Raw genomic sequence first — 18,650 nt, 5'->3', positions numbered from 1 at the left:
CCTTTGGCCCTATCTGACAAATAAGCTGAAGTTTGACTGCACAACACCAGGGTTCACTGTTGCTCCAGAGAGACCTCCAACCTGCTGTCAAATGCAGAGTCTCACTGCATCTCAGATGCAAAGCAGCCACAGTCCCACAGATCAGTGAGAAATCTCCAGTTCATGGAGTCCACCTCCTGGACTTTTGACAGTTATTTGTACTGAGCTGGTCTTACAGTAAGACTGCAGTCATTTCCAGTACATTTAACTTAAATCAAGTACCTCCCTGTGGTTGTTCAAGAATAAAGAATATCTCTACCATCTTTTCAATTGCACTTGCATGTGCATCCATCGTGCCTTTCAGTTAAGGTGGACTGGGGTTGATGTAGATTCCACAGAGCTTTTGTTTGGGTTTAAGAAGGAAAAAACAAGATGGCTAGGCTAGACCCTGCAAGTGATCCCAGCAAATGACCTTGGAAGTAATTCAGATCTTTTCAATGAGTTCTCCTCCGGAGGAACAGAGAAGACTACATTATGCATGCAATCTATTATTAATGGTCTTGAGTCATGTTACGATCAGACATGGGCCCTCAGAAAATATCTGAAAAGCCCTATCCTCTGGAGGAATTGTACCCTAAACATGATTATATAAAAGCAGTTACTTCTACTGTACATTATGTAATTTATTATTTACTACTTTTGTCTTTTACATTGTACTTTGACATGACAGGGGTTATGTGTTTATGCTTTTCTAAAGTTTTGAGAAACTTCCCAAAAGAAGACTTTAGAGAATAAGCATTGAGCTTCATGTTTACATCGCCCTTTTTTATTATCGTATTTAATAAGCCTTATCATGAGTCACATCAATGACTTTTTATTGATCCTCTAAAGCCATCCAATTAAAACTCCTTGCTGCTTCATCCCGAGAGTCCATTGGCTGACAGCTGTTCTCGGTCTCCGCGGCCCCGCCTCCATCTGTCAGGCACTGCGCTGCTTCAGCACTGTGTGATTGTTGATGCACTGTAGTGAGATACTACTCTTTTAACTTTATACGGCAACCTTGGATGGACTTTTCTTGAAAACAGCAGAATATTATTAGCAGTGCTTGTGTAAGACGCGCGCGTATTCAAACTTGAATCTTTTCCTCCACTTTCCCAAAGCCCTCTTTTACAGTATGAAGTGCAGTTATGGCAAGGAGTAGCAAGTCAGTAGCGAGGACCCTGGAGGATTTGACGCTAGACTCGGGTTATGGTGGAGCCGCCGACTCCTTCAGATCTTCCAGTGCGTCGCTGTGCTGCTCAGAGGCACATGGGGGGAATTACTGGCATTTAACCGACTCGATGCACAGTCGACACAACAGTCTGGACACTGTTAACACGGTCCTGGTCGAAGACGCCGAGATCCTGGAGAGCACCGGGCAGTGCGCTAAACTACCCGAGCTTGAGGATGTGCCGTGGAGCCTCGGGGAAGTGGCGAGCGCGCTGAGCAGGGACGAGGAGATGACCCTGCCGACCCCCCCACAGGACGTCCTGCTCAGGCTCTCAGTGCTGATCAGCCGGGCCCTGGTCAGGGTCGCGAAGGAGTCGCAGCGCCTGAGTTTGCGCTACGCCAAATGCACCAAATACGAGATCCAAAGTGCCATAAAGATGGTCCTGTCGTGGAGCGTCTCGATGAGCTGCATCAGCGCGGCCCTCAGTGCCTTGTCCCTGTACAACATGAGCACGGAGGAGGACAAGTTCTGCCGCGGGAAGTCGGTGCGCTGCGGACTCATCTTCAACGTGGGGAAGTTCTTCAGGTGGATGGTCGACAGCAGGATGGCGGTCAGGATCCACGAGCACGCGGCGATCTACCTGGCCGCGTGCATGGAGAGCCTCTTCCGCGAAGTGTACGCGCGGGTGCTGCGCAGTGCGCTGCTGGAGCGGGATAACGGGATCCCCAAGTTCACAGTGGAGACCCTGGAGCAGGCCGTCAACACTGACGCAGAGATATGGGGCTCTCTGCAAATCTGGCAACACCTGATCTGTGGAAAGAATGCAAGCGGTGAGTTGTGAATACTGTGAGTCCATGCTACATGGGTCAGTCATCTCCATACCCTTAACACATATCCACGTATTTTTAATCTCTATGTGTAATTTTCCACTTGTAGGGCTGCCCCCTCATCTCACAGTAGATATTTACAGCAGTACAGTAAGGTAAAGGCTGCTTCATTGATTTACTCTAAACATCCTTTTCGTGATGTAACACATTATTCCAAGCGAGTCCCACCTGCACCGTACCCAGATTTATATAAAGAAATCCCTCAGATCTCTGACATGAAAAAGGTTCTGCCACAATGTTTTTTCTCTCTCCTGCTAAGGAACTGTGAACTTTAACTCAACAGCGAGGAGCGTATTTGCAGTTGAAATAGTGCCTCCTATTCACAGAGTGAGCTGCAGAAGCTGCAGGCAGGTGATGACTGACTGAGTGGATCAGGATGGGAGAGAGTGGTCATGTTAAGGCCAGCTTGCCTCTTCAGTCTCCTGTGCAGTGTTACATTGCAGACGCTATTCTTTGACATCCTTCATATACTGTATGTGGCTGTTTGGTTAATGCACAAAATGACGAAGCAGGGGCCTGATGTCCTCCAGGCTTAAGGCCTGACTTTGAGAGCTTTCAGTGAAAGGGGCTCTTCCTGTTGGTTTTCCTACAATAATGCCCCTCAGAGGTAATTTTTATTCTTTTCACCCACAGAGGAAGGAGGTCTTTCATTCCTGTGTACATTTGCTGATTACGGTGCACACAATACCTCGCTGGTAGTTTTCACATCCGTTTTCCAAGTGTTTCAAAATAGTGATTGGTGAGTGCTTTGAAAGTAAGTGTAATTGCATTCAGACTTCACTGCTGCCTAAACAGCAATACATCACAAACCACTCTAACGCATGCTTGCCCCTGTTTTGATGGATGTTGTAAAAATGCCGTTGTGGCTCCTCTTGCAACAGGTTTACGTAATGAAAGGCCTTGGGGGACCTATGTGCTATCATGCATTATGCAGAGTGATGCGAATAAAACTGAGTTATAGAGTGAGGGAGAGAAAGAGAGACAGACTGGCACATAGAGACACAGAAACTCTGTGAGAGACTCTGTGGCCATATTGATGAATCACCAACAGAAGCCTGGCATCATGAGAAGAGCACTTTAGTTTTCTGTACCTCTTTGTTTTAAAGGGACAGGGAAACATTTTTGTTAAACACTCAGCTTGTTTTCTGTTTCCATGTGTTTTTGTTTACAACAGTACATGACTGTAAGGCTTCAGCTGCCCACTCAGAATCAGACTCACAAAACCGTGCATTCAGTGATGACAGCGTCTATATTACTGTATACCTTGATCCTCAGTGCAAAAATGTGTTTAATGAGTATTGAATGTCAATATTCAGTCACTCGGCTCACTCAGAAGGCCACTTGGCATGCAGTAAGTCTCCAACTGTGGTCGAGGTGTGGTGAGTGTTCAGTGGTGCATTGGAGCGGTGAATAGGATAAGATGCAAGAAAAATGTCTTGAGCATGTGGAGTATTGATGCAGTGCCCAAGGCTAGAAAATTGGCAGAGTGCATCAAGTCTGTGGTGTTGTACTGAGTTGCCTATTTCTCGCTTTACATGTCTTCAGAAACATATTTTAGCTCACTATATGATTGTATTGAGCCAGCCAGTTATAACATTGTTTCATTTGTTACAGCTTGCTATAGTATGTCACCCACCAGTGGGAGTGTTAAATGTTTTGGTGCTGCACAGTGTATTCTGGTAGTTATAGGTTTTCTCCCTCTTGAGCAAAAGTGAATGCAACACTTTTTTTTCTGTTGGTCACTTAGGATCAATTTCAAAAGTATTTGCATCCTCCTGCTGCATAGACAGTCCACTTATATGAACCGACAATCTTTCCATCAGTGAGATGCTTTTTTTTAGTCATTAGTGGGCACCAAAACAAAGCTAAAAATAGAGTGAATATTGTGCATATTTTTGTCAGGTGGGAAGACACATAATTCCAAAATGAATGCTAGAGTTGCTCAACTTAATGCTAACCGTATCAGCTTAAAAGGATATGTCAGAGTTGTGTTTACACCTTGTTTCAGCTGTCCCCAAGTGGCAAAAAATAGTCAATTAATACAGCTTTAAGTCTCAGGGTGTTCAACAGCCATCCAGTATTCTGGAAGATTTAAGATTATTATTAATTATTAGTTTGTTTGGGTGTATATGTATGAATGTGTGTCTGATATTTTTCCCCCACCAACACTGTCCCTTCTTAAGTTTGCCATAGGGGTGATATATGTGTATCAACAGCTTGTTCCTGCTGCTCCTGAAGAGACCAAAAAGTCAATTATTGCAGGTTTGAGACAGATAGGTGTACAGACAGTGGACGTGTGCGTCTGCTGGGGCATCAGCGAACCTGTGGTTGAGTTTATATAAGAAGTTCGTATAGGTGGATGATTTCCATCACATTTCTTACTGCAACTCTGCAGGATCTCTAAACCTCAAGACACCGTGTATCTGTTGTGACAGATAAGGCCGAGGCTCAGCCGCATCGTTCGTTGTCTTAGTAAAACCAAACAGCCAGTCAATCCGAGGGTGGGTTGACCTTAAGCGAGCCACTGCCTGCCAAATTGAACCTTCACATCGCTCCATCCATTCTCTCCGTCTCTCTCTGCCAAGTGGGAGCGATCGAGGTGATTTTTCCATATTATGCTAAAGCTGGTGACCCAGCTTTGTCAGTAAGCCTTTATGAATATCTTTATTGCATCTCTTTAACCAAAGCTGATTTCCTTTTTGTGATGCCACAAAGTCAATACTGTAGTAATTTAATGAACTTTTCAGCCTCTATCAGGTAGTAATGAGCTGAATAATTTGGCAGGCTTTCTCTCTTAAAAGAAAGCAATAAACTGACATTTTGAGAACAGGGTTTATGCTTGATTTTTTTTTTCAAATGGCCAATATGGCCGTTAAAATTCCAGAATTCTGGCCAAAACACTTCATAAATAACTTGAATAAAATAACTTCAAAATAAGCTAGGCCAAAATAAGGACGGGGTCTACTGAACAAAGTGACTCATCAGAGGTTTAGTGGCAGAGGCAAAGGAGGAAAAAAAACACCAAACCCGCTATCCACCATCCGGCTCGTTGTGGTGAAGTGAAGCATATCTCTGGTCTGATCTGTGAGGAAACATGCAGTGTGTTGAAGGTCTTTCTGGAGAACATGATTCATGATGCCGTCAAGTAACTACACTGAGCATGCTAAGAGGAAGACCGTGACTGCCATAGATGTGGCGTGTGCTCTGAAGAGGCAGGGATGCATGCTGGAGCATCAGTAGATAAATAGATCCTTTTGTATTTAAAATCCTAAAATCTGGGCTGCACAATATAAGTTTATATTTAAGTTGTCTTGGCAACATATTTTATCGGTCACACAATATAAGGCTATTTAATATGCTATTAATACATTTATTTGACATATTTCCCTCTGGATATTTTGGCTATAAGTATCATATGCTGGCTATTGTAAACACTTTTTGGGAAGGGCTTTTTTGCAGCAAGTTCAATGAGAAGATCGATACTACTCTTATATCTGTACATTAATTAAGCCACAACCAGCAGGCAGTTAGCTTAGCTTAGCTTAGCATAAAGCCTGCAAACAGAGTGTAACAGCTAGCTATGTGTCAGCCCGCCATGATTAAAGCAGCTGCCATCACATATTGATTTTATGGTTTTGGAGCTTGACTGGTTTATAGGAGCGCTATTGGAGGATATGTACTTTAATGGGGTCTGAGTTTCAAAACCTGCACCTGCCACCGGCACATATTTAGTTAGTTATTAGTTCTGCAACCCAGCCTGACCTGTCGACACAACTTTCGCAGCCAACCCGAAACTGCAAAACCAATAATAACCATGCCCTGTTCAAATAATTTGGTTAGGCAGTAGATCTAAAATGATCACCTTGGAACTATTTCATTCATGTGAAACTCTATATTTTAAAAAGAAGGTAATTCATGAATTACAATTTAAATTCATATTGTTTTGCTTCTTCTTATAATATTTAGCAGCACATCTCCACAATGAATGTCCCTGTTGGTAACAAACCAGATTAAAGCAGTTGTCATATTGCTGGCGCAGAGGACAGGATCGGCACACAAAGTCACCAGTCAGAGGATTAAAACATGAAAACATTAAATGAAATATTTATTTCTATTTGTATATATTTATCAGCCAACACCCATGATCCAACCCACATGTTCTTTTTTTCACCCAGAAATGAACCTGTAAATAAAATTAAGACAAAATACAACCCGCAAATTTTTTGTAGGTCACCCACAGAGTGCCTTACCTGATGCAGGACTGTGGCCTGGCTCTGTCCAAATGTAACTAAATCCACCAACCAGGAACTCTAAATCTCATGTATTAACACTTTGTGGTGTTACAGGGGCTATGTGCCTGATCTTTTCAGCAGAGTAGGGATTACTGGCACCTGATCATTTTTTTGTGCCAGGAGCAGTTACTTCCTCAGGTCTCAACATTTTGAACTTTTCTTAAACCCCTTATGAGTGACCAATAATAGAAAAGCAGAGGCTGTGTAGTTTTAGGTATAAGTACCATACATAATTTGTTACATATACCTATCCATGGATGTATTTCTTTGCAGCTAATTCATCAGTTTATACAAACAAGGGAAAAATCTTGTCCGTGGTTGTTTCATTAATTGATACGTGAAGCCTCAACACAGCATCCATAATTACCCTATGCTATACTGTCTGTTATACTCCTACTACACCTCACAGCTCCACATTGGCACATCCAGCATATGGCAGGCCTCCCACACACAAGCCCAAAACGCACACACTCACTCGCTCTCATACAGCGCGATGTCAGGGGCTCCTCTCACCATGTCTGAGTCAGTGTTATTTGCAGGTGGGTGTTGGGTTTCCCTTCTTCAGCTGTGGTATCCTGTCAGAACAGGAAACTGCTCTATATGGTGGGATATTTTTTATGGCTCCCACTAGACCAAGGAACACAGTGATTCTTTGATTTCTTTAACAACACGTGCATGTCACAGAAAATGTCTGGTGGAACATGATATACAGCGCTCAGGGATGTGTACCACCCCCTAGGACGATTTTCTAATCATGCTTTAGGTGTAAGATGACTTTCGAGTCTGGGCAGAGCTGCTTGGAAGGATTTAAAGGAAAAATTTTACTTGAAAGTCATGAAAACAAGTGTAGGTAATGTACCCACAAGTCCTGGCCCATTTTGTTTTATGGCGGTAATTTTATTTTCTTATTCACATGGACAGGTGGCCAAACATGCATGACATGATATCAACATATTTCCAGTGCAGTTACAGTTGACTTGGTTAACATAATTTTTTTTTAGCAAACCAAATCATTGTATAGCCCAGTGAACCATCTCTGTCAGCTTGCAGAGTGGTTGGTGGGTAAACATGACATAGGCTACACTTAAAGCTGCTATAATCAGTATTTTTACACTGATGAATTGAAGTGAAACATGAAAGGGGTTCTCTCATGATCCACAGAGAATTATCAACACACTCTGCAGTTCCCATCAGCCCTAAGGAACATTAAGGTGTCTCATTTTCTTATCTGCAAATGTACAATTCTGGCTTTACTCTTGCTGCTCTAATCAGCATCAGTTCCAGAATCAGCAGGCAGCTGCTTTTAAAGAAATAAAACTGATAATCCCACTGAACGCAACATTCCCAACCAAACATCAGACTGAAAGTTAGCAACTAGTGAGTGAACACAGCAGTTGAGCATTTAGCAGCTTAAAGGTCCAGCGTGTAGGATTTAGTGGCATCGAGTGGTGATGTAAACTAAAGTGGCCAATGCAAAAATGTGTCTGTAGCCATTGTTTGGTTCGTCCATTCAGGGTTACAGCATGGAAGTGGAAGAGGCCTCCTGCATATGTAGATATAAAAGGCTCATTCTAAGGTAATGAAAATGCAACCATTTTTATTTTGGGGTTATCATAAACAGCTACGTATATTTTATTTCAATTTCTGCCGAAAAGGTGCCTCTAAATCCTACACACTGGACCTTTATGAGCTAGGTATTTGTCACATATTGCTTCTTTCAGCTTGTTGGTTTGGTTGGTTACGGCCCTTAACTTTTGTTTTGTTTCAGTGTCAGCTTTCTCATCTTTGTTGTTTTCAGCTGTTTCAGTGAAAAATGCTCTGATAAACCCACTGTGTGATACTTTTGCAGCACTTAATGCACACATACAATGTAAGCTACTGGCTGGTGAACATAGTGGAGCATTAAGCAGCCAAAGAACCACATATTTCCCTCTGGGTTGGTATATATATTATTAAATTGGACTTGCATTTGTCAGGTTGCCAGATGGTGTCTACTAAGAAATGCTATTGTTGATCTGTGTCTGCACCATGAGGAAAAGGTAACTCCTTATAAAACAATATGTCAGTGTTGTGTTATCAACTGGGACCCCTGCCTCTAAGCAGCCAAATAAATCAATCAACACAGGTTGAAAAAAAAGAAAGATAACGAATGATTACTTTTAACCTTGATTTGTAAAATGTATTTTTAATAATCATATGTTTTGTATTTATTTAGCTTGAAATGTACTCTAGTATATTCTTTTACACAGTAAAAACACTAGCTTGTGGAGAATCTTGTCTAATGTTCTTTTTAGATGTGGAGATCTGTGATGACAACTGGCAAAAGCTATAATTGATGTGGTACAACAGATTTGATATTTTTGTCATATGCTTGCACCTGGCCTTTACCTTTTTTTTTTTAGTGTCAGTATTGCGGAATCAAGAGGCAAGGGTTTCTGTGTAGACCTACCATTTTGCATCGAGATTCAACAATCAGTCAGAGAGCAATCCATCATTGAGCTGTCAGATTTTTCTCTACCAATGGCAGCCTCAGTAGAAATTCAGTGCAGCCACAGCTTGCATCTTTGTGGAGCTGTTGCTAGTAGTGTCTGAAATATAACCCTGTTGAGGGGTAATTTGAGGTAATTTGAACAACCGGGCACGCTGCTCTGTGGCATTGTTCTGTCTTCACTCTTACTTTTCTTGAGTGGAAAACACACAGTCGTTGCGGCACAAAGGACACACCTCTTTAAATCTTGTGAAGAGGTACTCTGGGAAATGTGGAAAATCAACAACTGAACATGCACATTTGAGCAAGTGGGTGTACACAGAAATAGTAAATCACAGCGCTGTAGCACATCCCCAGGAAACTATCAGACCATTACAGTGTGAAGTGTGCGACCGTGGTAGGATTTTCCTTTTAAAGCTCTATGTGTACCCTACACTTAGCCGTAAAATTCTCAGACACAAACATTGAGCGAATAAGCCACTTGTTGAGGGTATGATGTGGAAGCTATTAGAGCAGTGACGCTTTTACTGTTCTTCTACTGGGCAGCTTTTTGCTGTTTCAGTTCAGCACTTCACAGGGGTGAGGGAGTGCAGGTCTCATTCCATTCACAGGTATTTTGTTCTGTATCCAATAGCTGAGGTTGGTGCCTGGTGCACACATGCTGCGGGGAAGGCAGGCAGAAAGGAATGACTGCGGTCTGCAGCGGTACCACTCTGTACCGGTGGAGACCAGTCCCCATTATGTCTGGGAGTGAGATATGTGTGCTAGGGAAACCCTTACACAGCAGCATGCACATGAGTAACACACACAGACAAGCAGCACACACACACACACACACACAGAGAGAGAGAGACAGAGGCATGGCCCAGGAGCAGATCTGGTATTAATTGTGAGTTTTGGAGGGAAATGAGGAATGTTGATGTGACATGGAGTCTGGTACAGCGAGGGAGAGCTCCAGCCAAGCTTACTTCAGTTGATTAAGAGGAGACAGGCGAGAGAATACAGTTAATTCTGCACCCAGCTGGAAGCGCCAGCAATGGAGTGTCTTTTTTCCTCCCGTGCAACCACCCTTTTTTTCCTCATGCACTTCTGAGGATGAATTAAAAGTCTCATTTGCACAATGTCAGTCTTTGCTGTATGTGTTGATACACACTGATGAACTTGAATTGTGCTCAATATAAATCAGCAACCCTATGAATGTGATTGCAGCCATTGTACACAAAAAACACTTGAAAAAACATCCCACTGTTCAGGACCCTTTCAGTGGTTATTCAACGCAGACTGTGTGCAACTTAGCCAGGTTTTTAACTGAATATTTTAATCTGCACCAATTTGATCAATATTTGTAGATATCTCTTCAAGGTTAAACACTGCAGCTCTGTTCAGTGATGACACTTAAGAAAAACATTGCCGGAGCCTCTGCAGCTGCTGCAGCAAGGACTCATTTTGTAGATTTTTCCAATTCTCATGCTTGACCTTTTTCAGCGAGATTTACTCCATAAAGCCTTGACAATGTCAACCCAGAACGTGTAAACGTGAACATTTTCTTTCAGTGAGGAAGATTCTGTATTTTTATCTCTCTGGTGATGTATAGGGAGCTTCATCTTATTTGTTTCTGTCTTTGGGAGAGATTTGTCTTTCTAAGGATTAAATTGTGGGATTGTGAGATGTTTAGTGAGTTTTTGCAATGCACAGGTAGTAAATTCTGTATTAACATTTAGTTATGTAGATGATAAGAATGCATTAATGCTAGACCAGAATAATTTAACAATTACTCTGCACAATGGAGCCAAATCCAGTGAAGCCATGGCTAAGAATGAATTGTTCATGATGTCGACTTTGGTAGAAAACCAAAGAGAGAGAAAGAGGCACAGATGGCAAGGATCAAAACAGGAAAATCCATAAGAGAAGCTGTGGGTGACAGATGAGACCCAGACAAGCAATGCCTCCTTCTTATTATAGCAGGAAGAAGACTCTGGGCAAACAAGTACCAGCAAGTGGATTAGTTAGGTGAAGCATCAGTATCTACTGCACTGTGTTTTTGCAACTATAAATTCCTATTGTTGTGTATAGGGAATTCATATAGCTTAAATGACTGCCAGTCTGACTGGAAATTATGAAGATGATATGGGGGAACGAGACATCCCTCTTTGATGTAAGCACATTTCAAAGGAGCTGTCTTGTCACCATCAGAAAACTGATATGTCTGATATTGAAGGCTGCATGTCAGGACACGTTGAGATACTTCTGGAGTCACAGTTGGCGAACTGTGAACCAAATTCCAGGATATTCACATAACACATAAATACACACATGCAACATTTCCATCAACTTCAATTTGATAAACAGGTTTTCAGTAAATGCAAAGTGGCGTCTTATGCCGTGGCCAGCACCAGTCACAAGCAGCATTTGGCTAATCCAGTTACATCATGTCACCTGTTGTTGTTTAATCACAGTCAGACCAAAGTGACAGTCAGAGGACCTGCCAGCAGCAACATCGCTGATAAGTTCATTACTTGTAAGAGAACCATCTGCAGTGACAGTTAGCCACTTCTGGGTGTGAGTAGTAATCCTCTGCTGATAGTTCTGTCATATCAGGACATCATTTCCCCAAATCAACCAGCAGTCCAGCTTCACAAAACCAGTCAGTCAGTGAATCAGTGTGAGGAGGAGCTTTATCTGCCCAAAGCACCAATTGAGAAGTATTTGAGGACAGCTTAGATGAGTTGTTTGAGATGGAGACACTCATTGAAAAGCTCCCACTGTTCCTTATTTTAGTTTAACTCACTTCATTATCTCACAGAGTGTGGATTACTGTTTGTCAGAAAAAAATATTAAGTGGATTCAGTAAAAGGAGTAGTTTGACATTTTGGAAAATGTGCTTCTTTTTGCAGAGTTCCCAGCTGGCCAGCAACATTTATAGACATTGATGTTTGGTTGAATTTAGATTGTGACGTCCAGTGACCAAAATTTAATGTCAGGACAACGTCTCACACTAACGTCAATTCAAAGTAGAATACTGACAACATATGGGATTTATATTTTGTTGGTTTTAAGTGGTGTTGTTAAATTACCAAAATTTAGTGTCTTCCAAACGTCTCATTCCAAAATCATCTTGACATAGAAAGACATTTAGTCATTAGATATGAAAAACGAAACTAACGTCTGCAAAATGTCGTAATGTTAATGTCCCCACAACATGAAACTTGAACATAAATCTTATACATTTATACTTAATATGATTTTAATTCCAACCAAAATTGAGTGTCCGTCCAAAGTCTCTCTGACATCCTGTGCTAGTTGGGTTAGATAAGAACATTGATGCCACACGTGTCTTTATGTTAAACTACAGCCAAAAGACGTGTCTCTCAGCTTTGTATACACTGGAAACGTGGGAACAGATAGCTTGGTTCTGTCCAAAGGTAACACCAGTTAACATGTTATTTAATCCTCACAAAAAAACAGAAAATAAAAACATAAACAGAGAGGTTATGTGCAAGACTATTTCTTGGATACGTGCAAGGTTGCCAGGCAACCAGAGGAGACTCCAGGAAACAAGGACATGGACACGTGAACAATCAGTGAGTTTTAGAGATGCTGGCAGAGCCTGGCTAGCTGTTTCCCTCTGTTCCTGTCTTTATGCTAACATAAGCTATCTAGAGATGTTGTGGAGGAATATCTCCCGCAGTGATTAAGCGGCGCAGTATATGCTATTACCGCCAAGTTTTTGTTGTTTTTGCAAAATACTTCATTTATCCTGATTTTGGTGCCTTGTAAATCACCTTTTTTGATTAGCTTTTATATACATCACAGTTAACAAATTGAATACTTGTTAATTTTTAAATGTAGAACACAGAAGGGCAATGAGGCACAAAAACGGGCGCAGCATTTTCTCAGCTGAGATGCTTTGATTGCTTCTGGTTGCAATGATACAGTATATATGCGGAAGTAAAAATGTCAGCACAGTACTTTCTCTGGATGAAGGGAAGGCTGACGCATGTAGAAGAGACTCGCTGGCCTGTATGGGTTCAGTATTCATGTCTCTTGAATTGTTGTTGTTCAGCAGTTTGAAGCTTTGGTCTTTGTGGTATTTGTCCAGCCTCTCCTTCAGTGTAATTGGATAGCTGGGTTAAAGTGACAGTGACAAGTGGCTGCAATGTTTTAGCCCAAATTGAAATTTTTGTCAACTTTCTGTAACCTAAAAAAGGGGAAAATATGCAACACTCGGTGAAGAAGACATGCTCAGTCACCTTGTGCTGGCATTTTAGCATTTGTTCCCATAAAAAGAAAAAACAAAAAAACATGGCAGTTTTAGTGGTTGCGTGCCAACCCTTGCAGTTGGCTTATCAATATTGCAATATTGCGGCCATCAAGACAGCCCTTAAGCTAACCGTAACTTTATTACACAGAACGACATGAGAGTTGAACTGATCTTCTCATCTCTCAACAAGAAAGAGAATAAGTGAATTTCCCAAACCATTCCCTTTAAAGATCATCACTCACATGTTGTCCCTGGATCTTTGCCTTTCCTAAATCTTTGACAGAAGATTTGTCAAGGTGAGGAGAATCTGCGCCTATATATCCTCGGAGCTGCCAATGCTCAACTCTCCTGCCGTCAAGATAATCCATGGCTATAGTACAGTAAGCTGCAGGGGTGTGAACATGTCTGGGATTTCTGAGGTGATCGTGGGGAGCTGAAGATCTATTATTTTCAGTCTGTCACAAACCACGTCATGCATGTTTCCTCTGTGCATCAGCTGTATAAACACTGAGCAGATATAGTTCACGTGCCAGAAATAAACATATGCTGCTTCTGACATGCCAGCGTTCCCACAGAGGACAACATATACTTTCACTGCAGGATATACAGTAGTTATCCTTGGATATATACACTGGTTTGTACTGATCACTTCTGTGTCCTTTGTGTCATTGCTGAATCTTTCACAAGCTGCTCGGAGGCTTGGAATCTCTGGTATTTTTTTTTTTTTTTAACTGCTAGATTTTATTACCCCAACCTGAATATACCACTGAATATACTATATCACTTCCCCTCAGTCTGCCTAGTCTACAGTATGTAAATCAGTAACTGTTCTCCCACATTTCCCAGAATGGCTTTCAGCAATCCCCTGGATGTGCCTGAACTTGCACCGGTGACAGCTGAGACCAGAGTCATGTTTTCAGGTAGTCCTCCTGTCCATTGTCTGTCCGTCTGTACATCCTATTCTTGTGAGCATGATATCTGAAGAATGCCGTAAGAGAATTTCTTCAAATTCTGCACAAACGTCTACTCGAACTCAGCAATGAACTGATTAGAATTTGGCGGTGGAAGGTTAAAGGTCAAGGTCACTGTGACCTCGCAAAACATGTTTTTGGTCAAAATTCAAGAATTCATATGCTAGTTATGTCAAAATTTCAAACAAATGTCAAATAGGATACAAAGATGAAGTGATAATTTATGTAACACCTTTCTGGCCATCACTCAACATGATAACTCAGGAACAGAAGAGGAGGCATTTGGTTGGATACTGAATTTGAATTGGTGACACTAATCTTGGGTGCCCATCTTGAAACTGGGCTGATTGTATAGATCTTCTGATGTGTGTGAAGAATGCATGTTTTCACAGACATGTATGTAAACTGTAACTGCAACTCGAGTTGTCGGAGGCTTACAATCACAAGGCAGTAATTGTAGTTTAATTTTGTTGTAATATATTTGGTCTGCAAATACTTAATTTTGATCAGCAATTGTAAAATGAATCAGTCACAGTCATTTAAATTGTTGTCTTAAAGTTTTTCAGCTCGCTTGTGAGCAATGAAGCGACATGAATCAGGTGCACATACTGGTCTGCGGCTTAGTGGCATTCTAGGAGGCATCAAACCTGCTGATGCGCTACTGATTCTCCTCCAATGGACCAGTATCTCATTACCTCCCATGAGGGCTCAGAGCACTGTCCTTTGGACTGTGTGTGTTATTGCGTATATTCTGTATGCAAGTTTGCGAGAAGTGAACACTCCAGTCCTCTTTCTATTTTCCAGTGTGCAATTGCCTCAGTCAGAGCTGGTGACCCGAAGAATTAAACCAGATGATTTTAATAAGACTAATCAAGATGTGAATAAATGGAAGTCCCCTATTTCTCCTCAGTCCCTCTCTGTCTCTCATTTCTTCTGCTCTTTTTTTTTCTCTTTCCTCTTGCTTCATTTTTTCTTCTGTTCCAGCTCAGCTTTCTTATACAGTGTAGATACAATGGGTCCACATTCTGCCACGGAGATGCAGAATAAATGCAGACTTGAGGTAACCTTGTCCCGTCCTACATGTCTTGCAGTGCTCTAATAGTTCTGTCATCCAGACATGGAAGGCCGCTGCCGGGGAGCCTCAGCCGAGCTCGTGCTGCAGACAGACACGTGTCCGAACCATGACAGATCTCCTCCAGATCGAGCTCTAATCTGTAACTGTAGTTTGTATTTCGGAGTGGGCGGGTGTGTGGGTGATGTGAGAGAAAGTCAGTGAGAAATGTGCCAGACAACAAGACATTGCCGGGGTATCAATCAACATTTTTACATTAGGTTCACATACCCGGTGCCAAACAGCTTTTACTCAAACAGCTGAACGTTGGACGTCTTCTCCATCCTTCACTTCAACTAAGTGAGTTTTCTCAACCCCCAGCTGAACTAGGGGCATATGGTACAGATTACCATAGGAGAAGGTATATGTCTATTTGGTTCATGACATTTTTTATTACTAACACATGCTGGTTCTCGCTTTGCTCCCATTTCATTCTTAAAGTGGACCAGAGACTGGCAGAATAACAACCACACTGTGAAAAGACAGATGCAAGCAGCAACTCTAACTTCTGCCCTCAAAAACACTCATACATTTCACTGTATATTATGGTATGGCAGCCATAGCAGGATATGGTACCTTAAACCTGAAAGATAAACATTACGTTGAAGTAATGTATTTTAGAGTGCTGCATATCTGCCATTCCTCCAACTATGCTTTGGGGAAATTATCTTCATTTGGCACATATGCTCTGCTAAACCCACCGTGTCCCATCTTTAAGCACTTGAAAAGAGATCATTAACTACTGACACGTAATGAAACAGATCTTTACGAAACATTTCTGACAATGGAGAACAGATTAAATACTCTTTTTAAAACTCACCCTGTGGAATTTGTGACAAAAACCGGCGCCATAGTTGTTGTTCAAGTTCATCTGTGTATTTATAGGCTATACTATTCTATATTCTATCCTACAATTTAGGAATTCCCTGGTTAAGTATAGAGTTAAAGTTGTGTGAACTCTGCACTGTGAGGATAGGACTTCTGAAGTGCAGCTGCATGCAGTCACCAGGGCAAACGTTAAGCTTGCTGCTGATGGTTATTAAGTTTCCCCAAAGTATGGACTAGCTGCTTGTTAAACCAAACATCCCTTTTTCTATGCGTTAAAGAAAAAAGATTTGATGCGTGGGTGTGGAGGATTGAGTCATTAAAAATCTGATTATCTATCTTACTACTTTAGCCGTTGAGTAATTTCAAAGAGTAATTTGTGATAAGTCAATGTTTCTAGTAACTTGCCCATACTACATAATCAAGATTTTTGTTTATAAGCTGGGTGTTAAATCATTACTGTGTCTTAACGGTCACGCTTGAATTTTGCACCCAACAGCAGGAGTGTTTATTGTGGTGCATTGCATTCTGGTAGTTGTAGGTTTTCTACCTCTTGATCAAAAGCAAATTTTACTGCCCCTTCTCTCTCATTTCTCTGGTCATATAGCACACATTTCCAAAGTATTTGCATCTTCCTCCTGCAGAAAATACAATTTTTCCATTTGTGAAATACTTCTGTAATGCTAATATCAGCGTGCTAACATGGTCCCAGCGCCAACATGCTGATATTTAGCAGGTAAAATATTTATGCCATGGTCATCAGCTTAGTTTAACGTATTGGCTTGCTGCCATTTATTATCTAAAACCAAAAAGTACAGCTTAGGCCGATTAGATTAGTAAATATTTAGTCATAAGCCAAATGGTGGTGCCAGTTGAAAGGTTAAAGGATCAGCAAAGTTTTGCAATTCAGATGAATTTACATAAGTGACAACTTTGACCTGCTGGTGGTGCTTGAGGAAAAGGCTGGGGATCATTAAAGTCAGTAGGATTCATCCTCTGGGGATCAGGAATGTATTTTCATAATTTCATGGCAATCGATCCAGTAGTTGTTTAGATATTTGAAACTGTACCAACGTGGTTGATATAGTGAACAGACCCGCTGACAGACTGACCATTAGATTAAGATAAGATAAAATAAGATAATCCTTTATTAGTCCCACGCTCGGGAAATTTGCATTGTTACAGTGGCTATGAGGTACAGGATCAGATAATATTTAAAATTAAGTTTCAAAACACTGAGAAAAAGGCTTAAAAGAACGCCTTCATCATGTTCTTGGGTTGACTGCATTAAAAAACGAGAAACACTGAAAGTTAAAAGCTGTCTGTTTACTGAGCATTTTTAATAACTAAAACTAATTTTTGGGAAACACCCACACAGCTGCCATAGTACAATAGTGATCAAAGGTCACTATAAATGAGTCAGCCTTGTCATTATGCTCTGGCTATTCTTTGAGGTCAGTCGCCATTTCTCTCTAGACAGAAGTCCGGAGCTCTCTCTGACTCACAGGATGGAGAGGAGTTAAGTGGATGACACACTGCTGCTGAGACAGGTGTGTCTGTCAGTTTTGTACCTGGCATGATGTTGCATCAGCTCGGCCACACGGCTCTGATCCACAAAGTCTCACTCACAGAAGTAGCACTGGGAGGATGCGTTACAGGATGCTGGAAGCCAGAACTGTTCACTTTCAGATAATCTCCAAACCTACTGAAAAATACAAAAAGCTGGGAATTCTCATGAATTCTATGCATTGCATGAATATTGTTTTTTTAAATTCAAGTTTTGAGACACTGCTGTTTTGTTTCTCCAAAGAAAGGGAATATAACCTTGCTTGGTCTTGTTTGGTACCTGTTTTCTCCTTGAGTCCAGATTAAATCAGTTTTAAATTCTCTCACCCCCTGCAGGAGGAGGAAATATGATCTAAGAGACCAAATGCTGTTTGGTTAATACCTGAATCTAATTAAATAGATCAGACCTTTTATCTCTAGGGAAGAAGGAGATTCATACACCAGCTGCACAACTGGTTATATCCTCTTTTCCCAGTGTCCCATTATAATCTTCAACCTTCTGAATACCTGCGAGTGGTGAAATGAAAGTCCTACTTCTGAAAATGTCAAATTCATGTTGATTCTTCAACCAGAATGTAAATTATTGATTGTCTCAAGGCAATGACGACTGCTTGCTAAACTAAATTCTGCCATTGTAACCTTTTGAACACCTGCTGAATTTACACAGTGAATGAAATTAAAAAATTCAACCTCTGCTTCTTCCACACAAAGACCCACAGCATATTTTTCAGTGTGGTGTACTGTGTGCTATCACGCAGATAGAATTATTGAGAGAAGGGCAGAGAAGAGAAGCAGATGGAAGGCAGGATATGAAAACAAGGGGAAAACATTGGGACTGAGAGGTTGAAAACAAGAGGCTACACATTTGTTTCTGTGTGTGACAGATAAGAGAGAGAGGTGAGCTGAGATCTGAAGTGAACTATTAGGGTTGCCTCTGCTGGCGAGGGAAGCTGCATCCATCCAATTTGGTCTATTTGCCTGCCTGTCAGTGGCTCCAACCAAGTAGGCTAAGCGGCACCTAAAAGCAGCGCTGCCACAGCGACTGTGGAGTCCAGCACTT

The 18,650-nt window shown here is 41.5% G+C and overlaps 1 protein-coding gene across 1 annotated transcript in view; it reads left to right on the top strand.

Annotated features, from left to right (window-relative positions):
* Positions 1-1,116: 1,116 nt before the first annotated feature.
* The window catches only part of btbd11b (BTB (POZ) domain containing 11b), an 88,320-nt gene continuing 70,786 nt past the window's right edge, over positions 1,117-18,650 (top strand). Inside the window, exon 1 of the mRNA XM_042495909.1 lies at positions 1,117-2,019. Within this exon, the coding sequence (XP_042351843.1) occupies positions 1,167-2,019 (853 nt within the window). The 5' untranslated portion in view covers positions 1,117-1,166. The remainder of the gene's footprint in view (positions 2,020-18,650) is intronic.

This window comes from Plectropomus leopardus, chromosome 11, assembly GCF_008729295.1.
Source record: "Plectropomus leopardus isolate mb chromosome 11, YSFRI_Pleo_2.0, whole genome shotgun sequence".
NCBI lineage: Eukaryota > Metazoa > Chordata > Actinopteri > Perciformes > Serranidae > Plectropomus > Plectropomus leopardus.
This window is presented reverse-complemented; position numbering and strand designations above follow the sequence as displayed.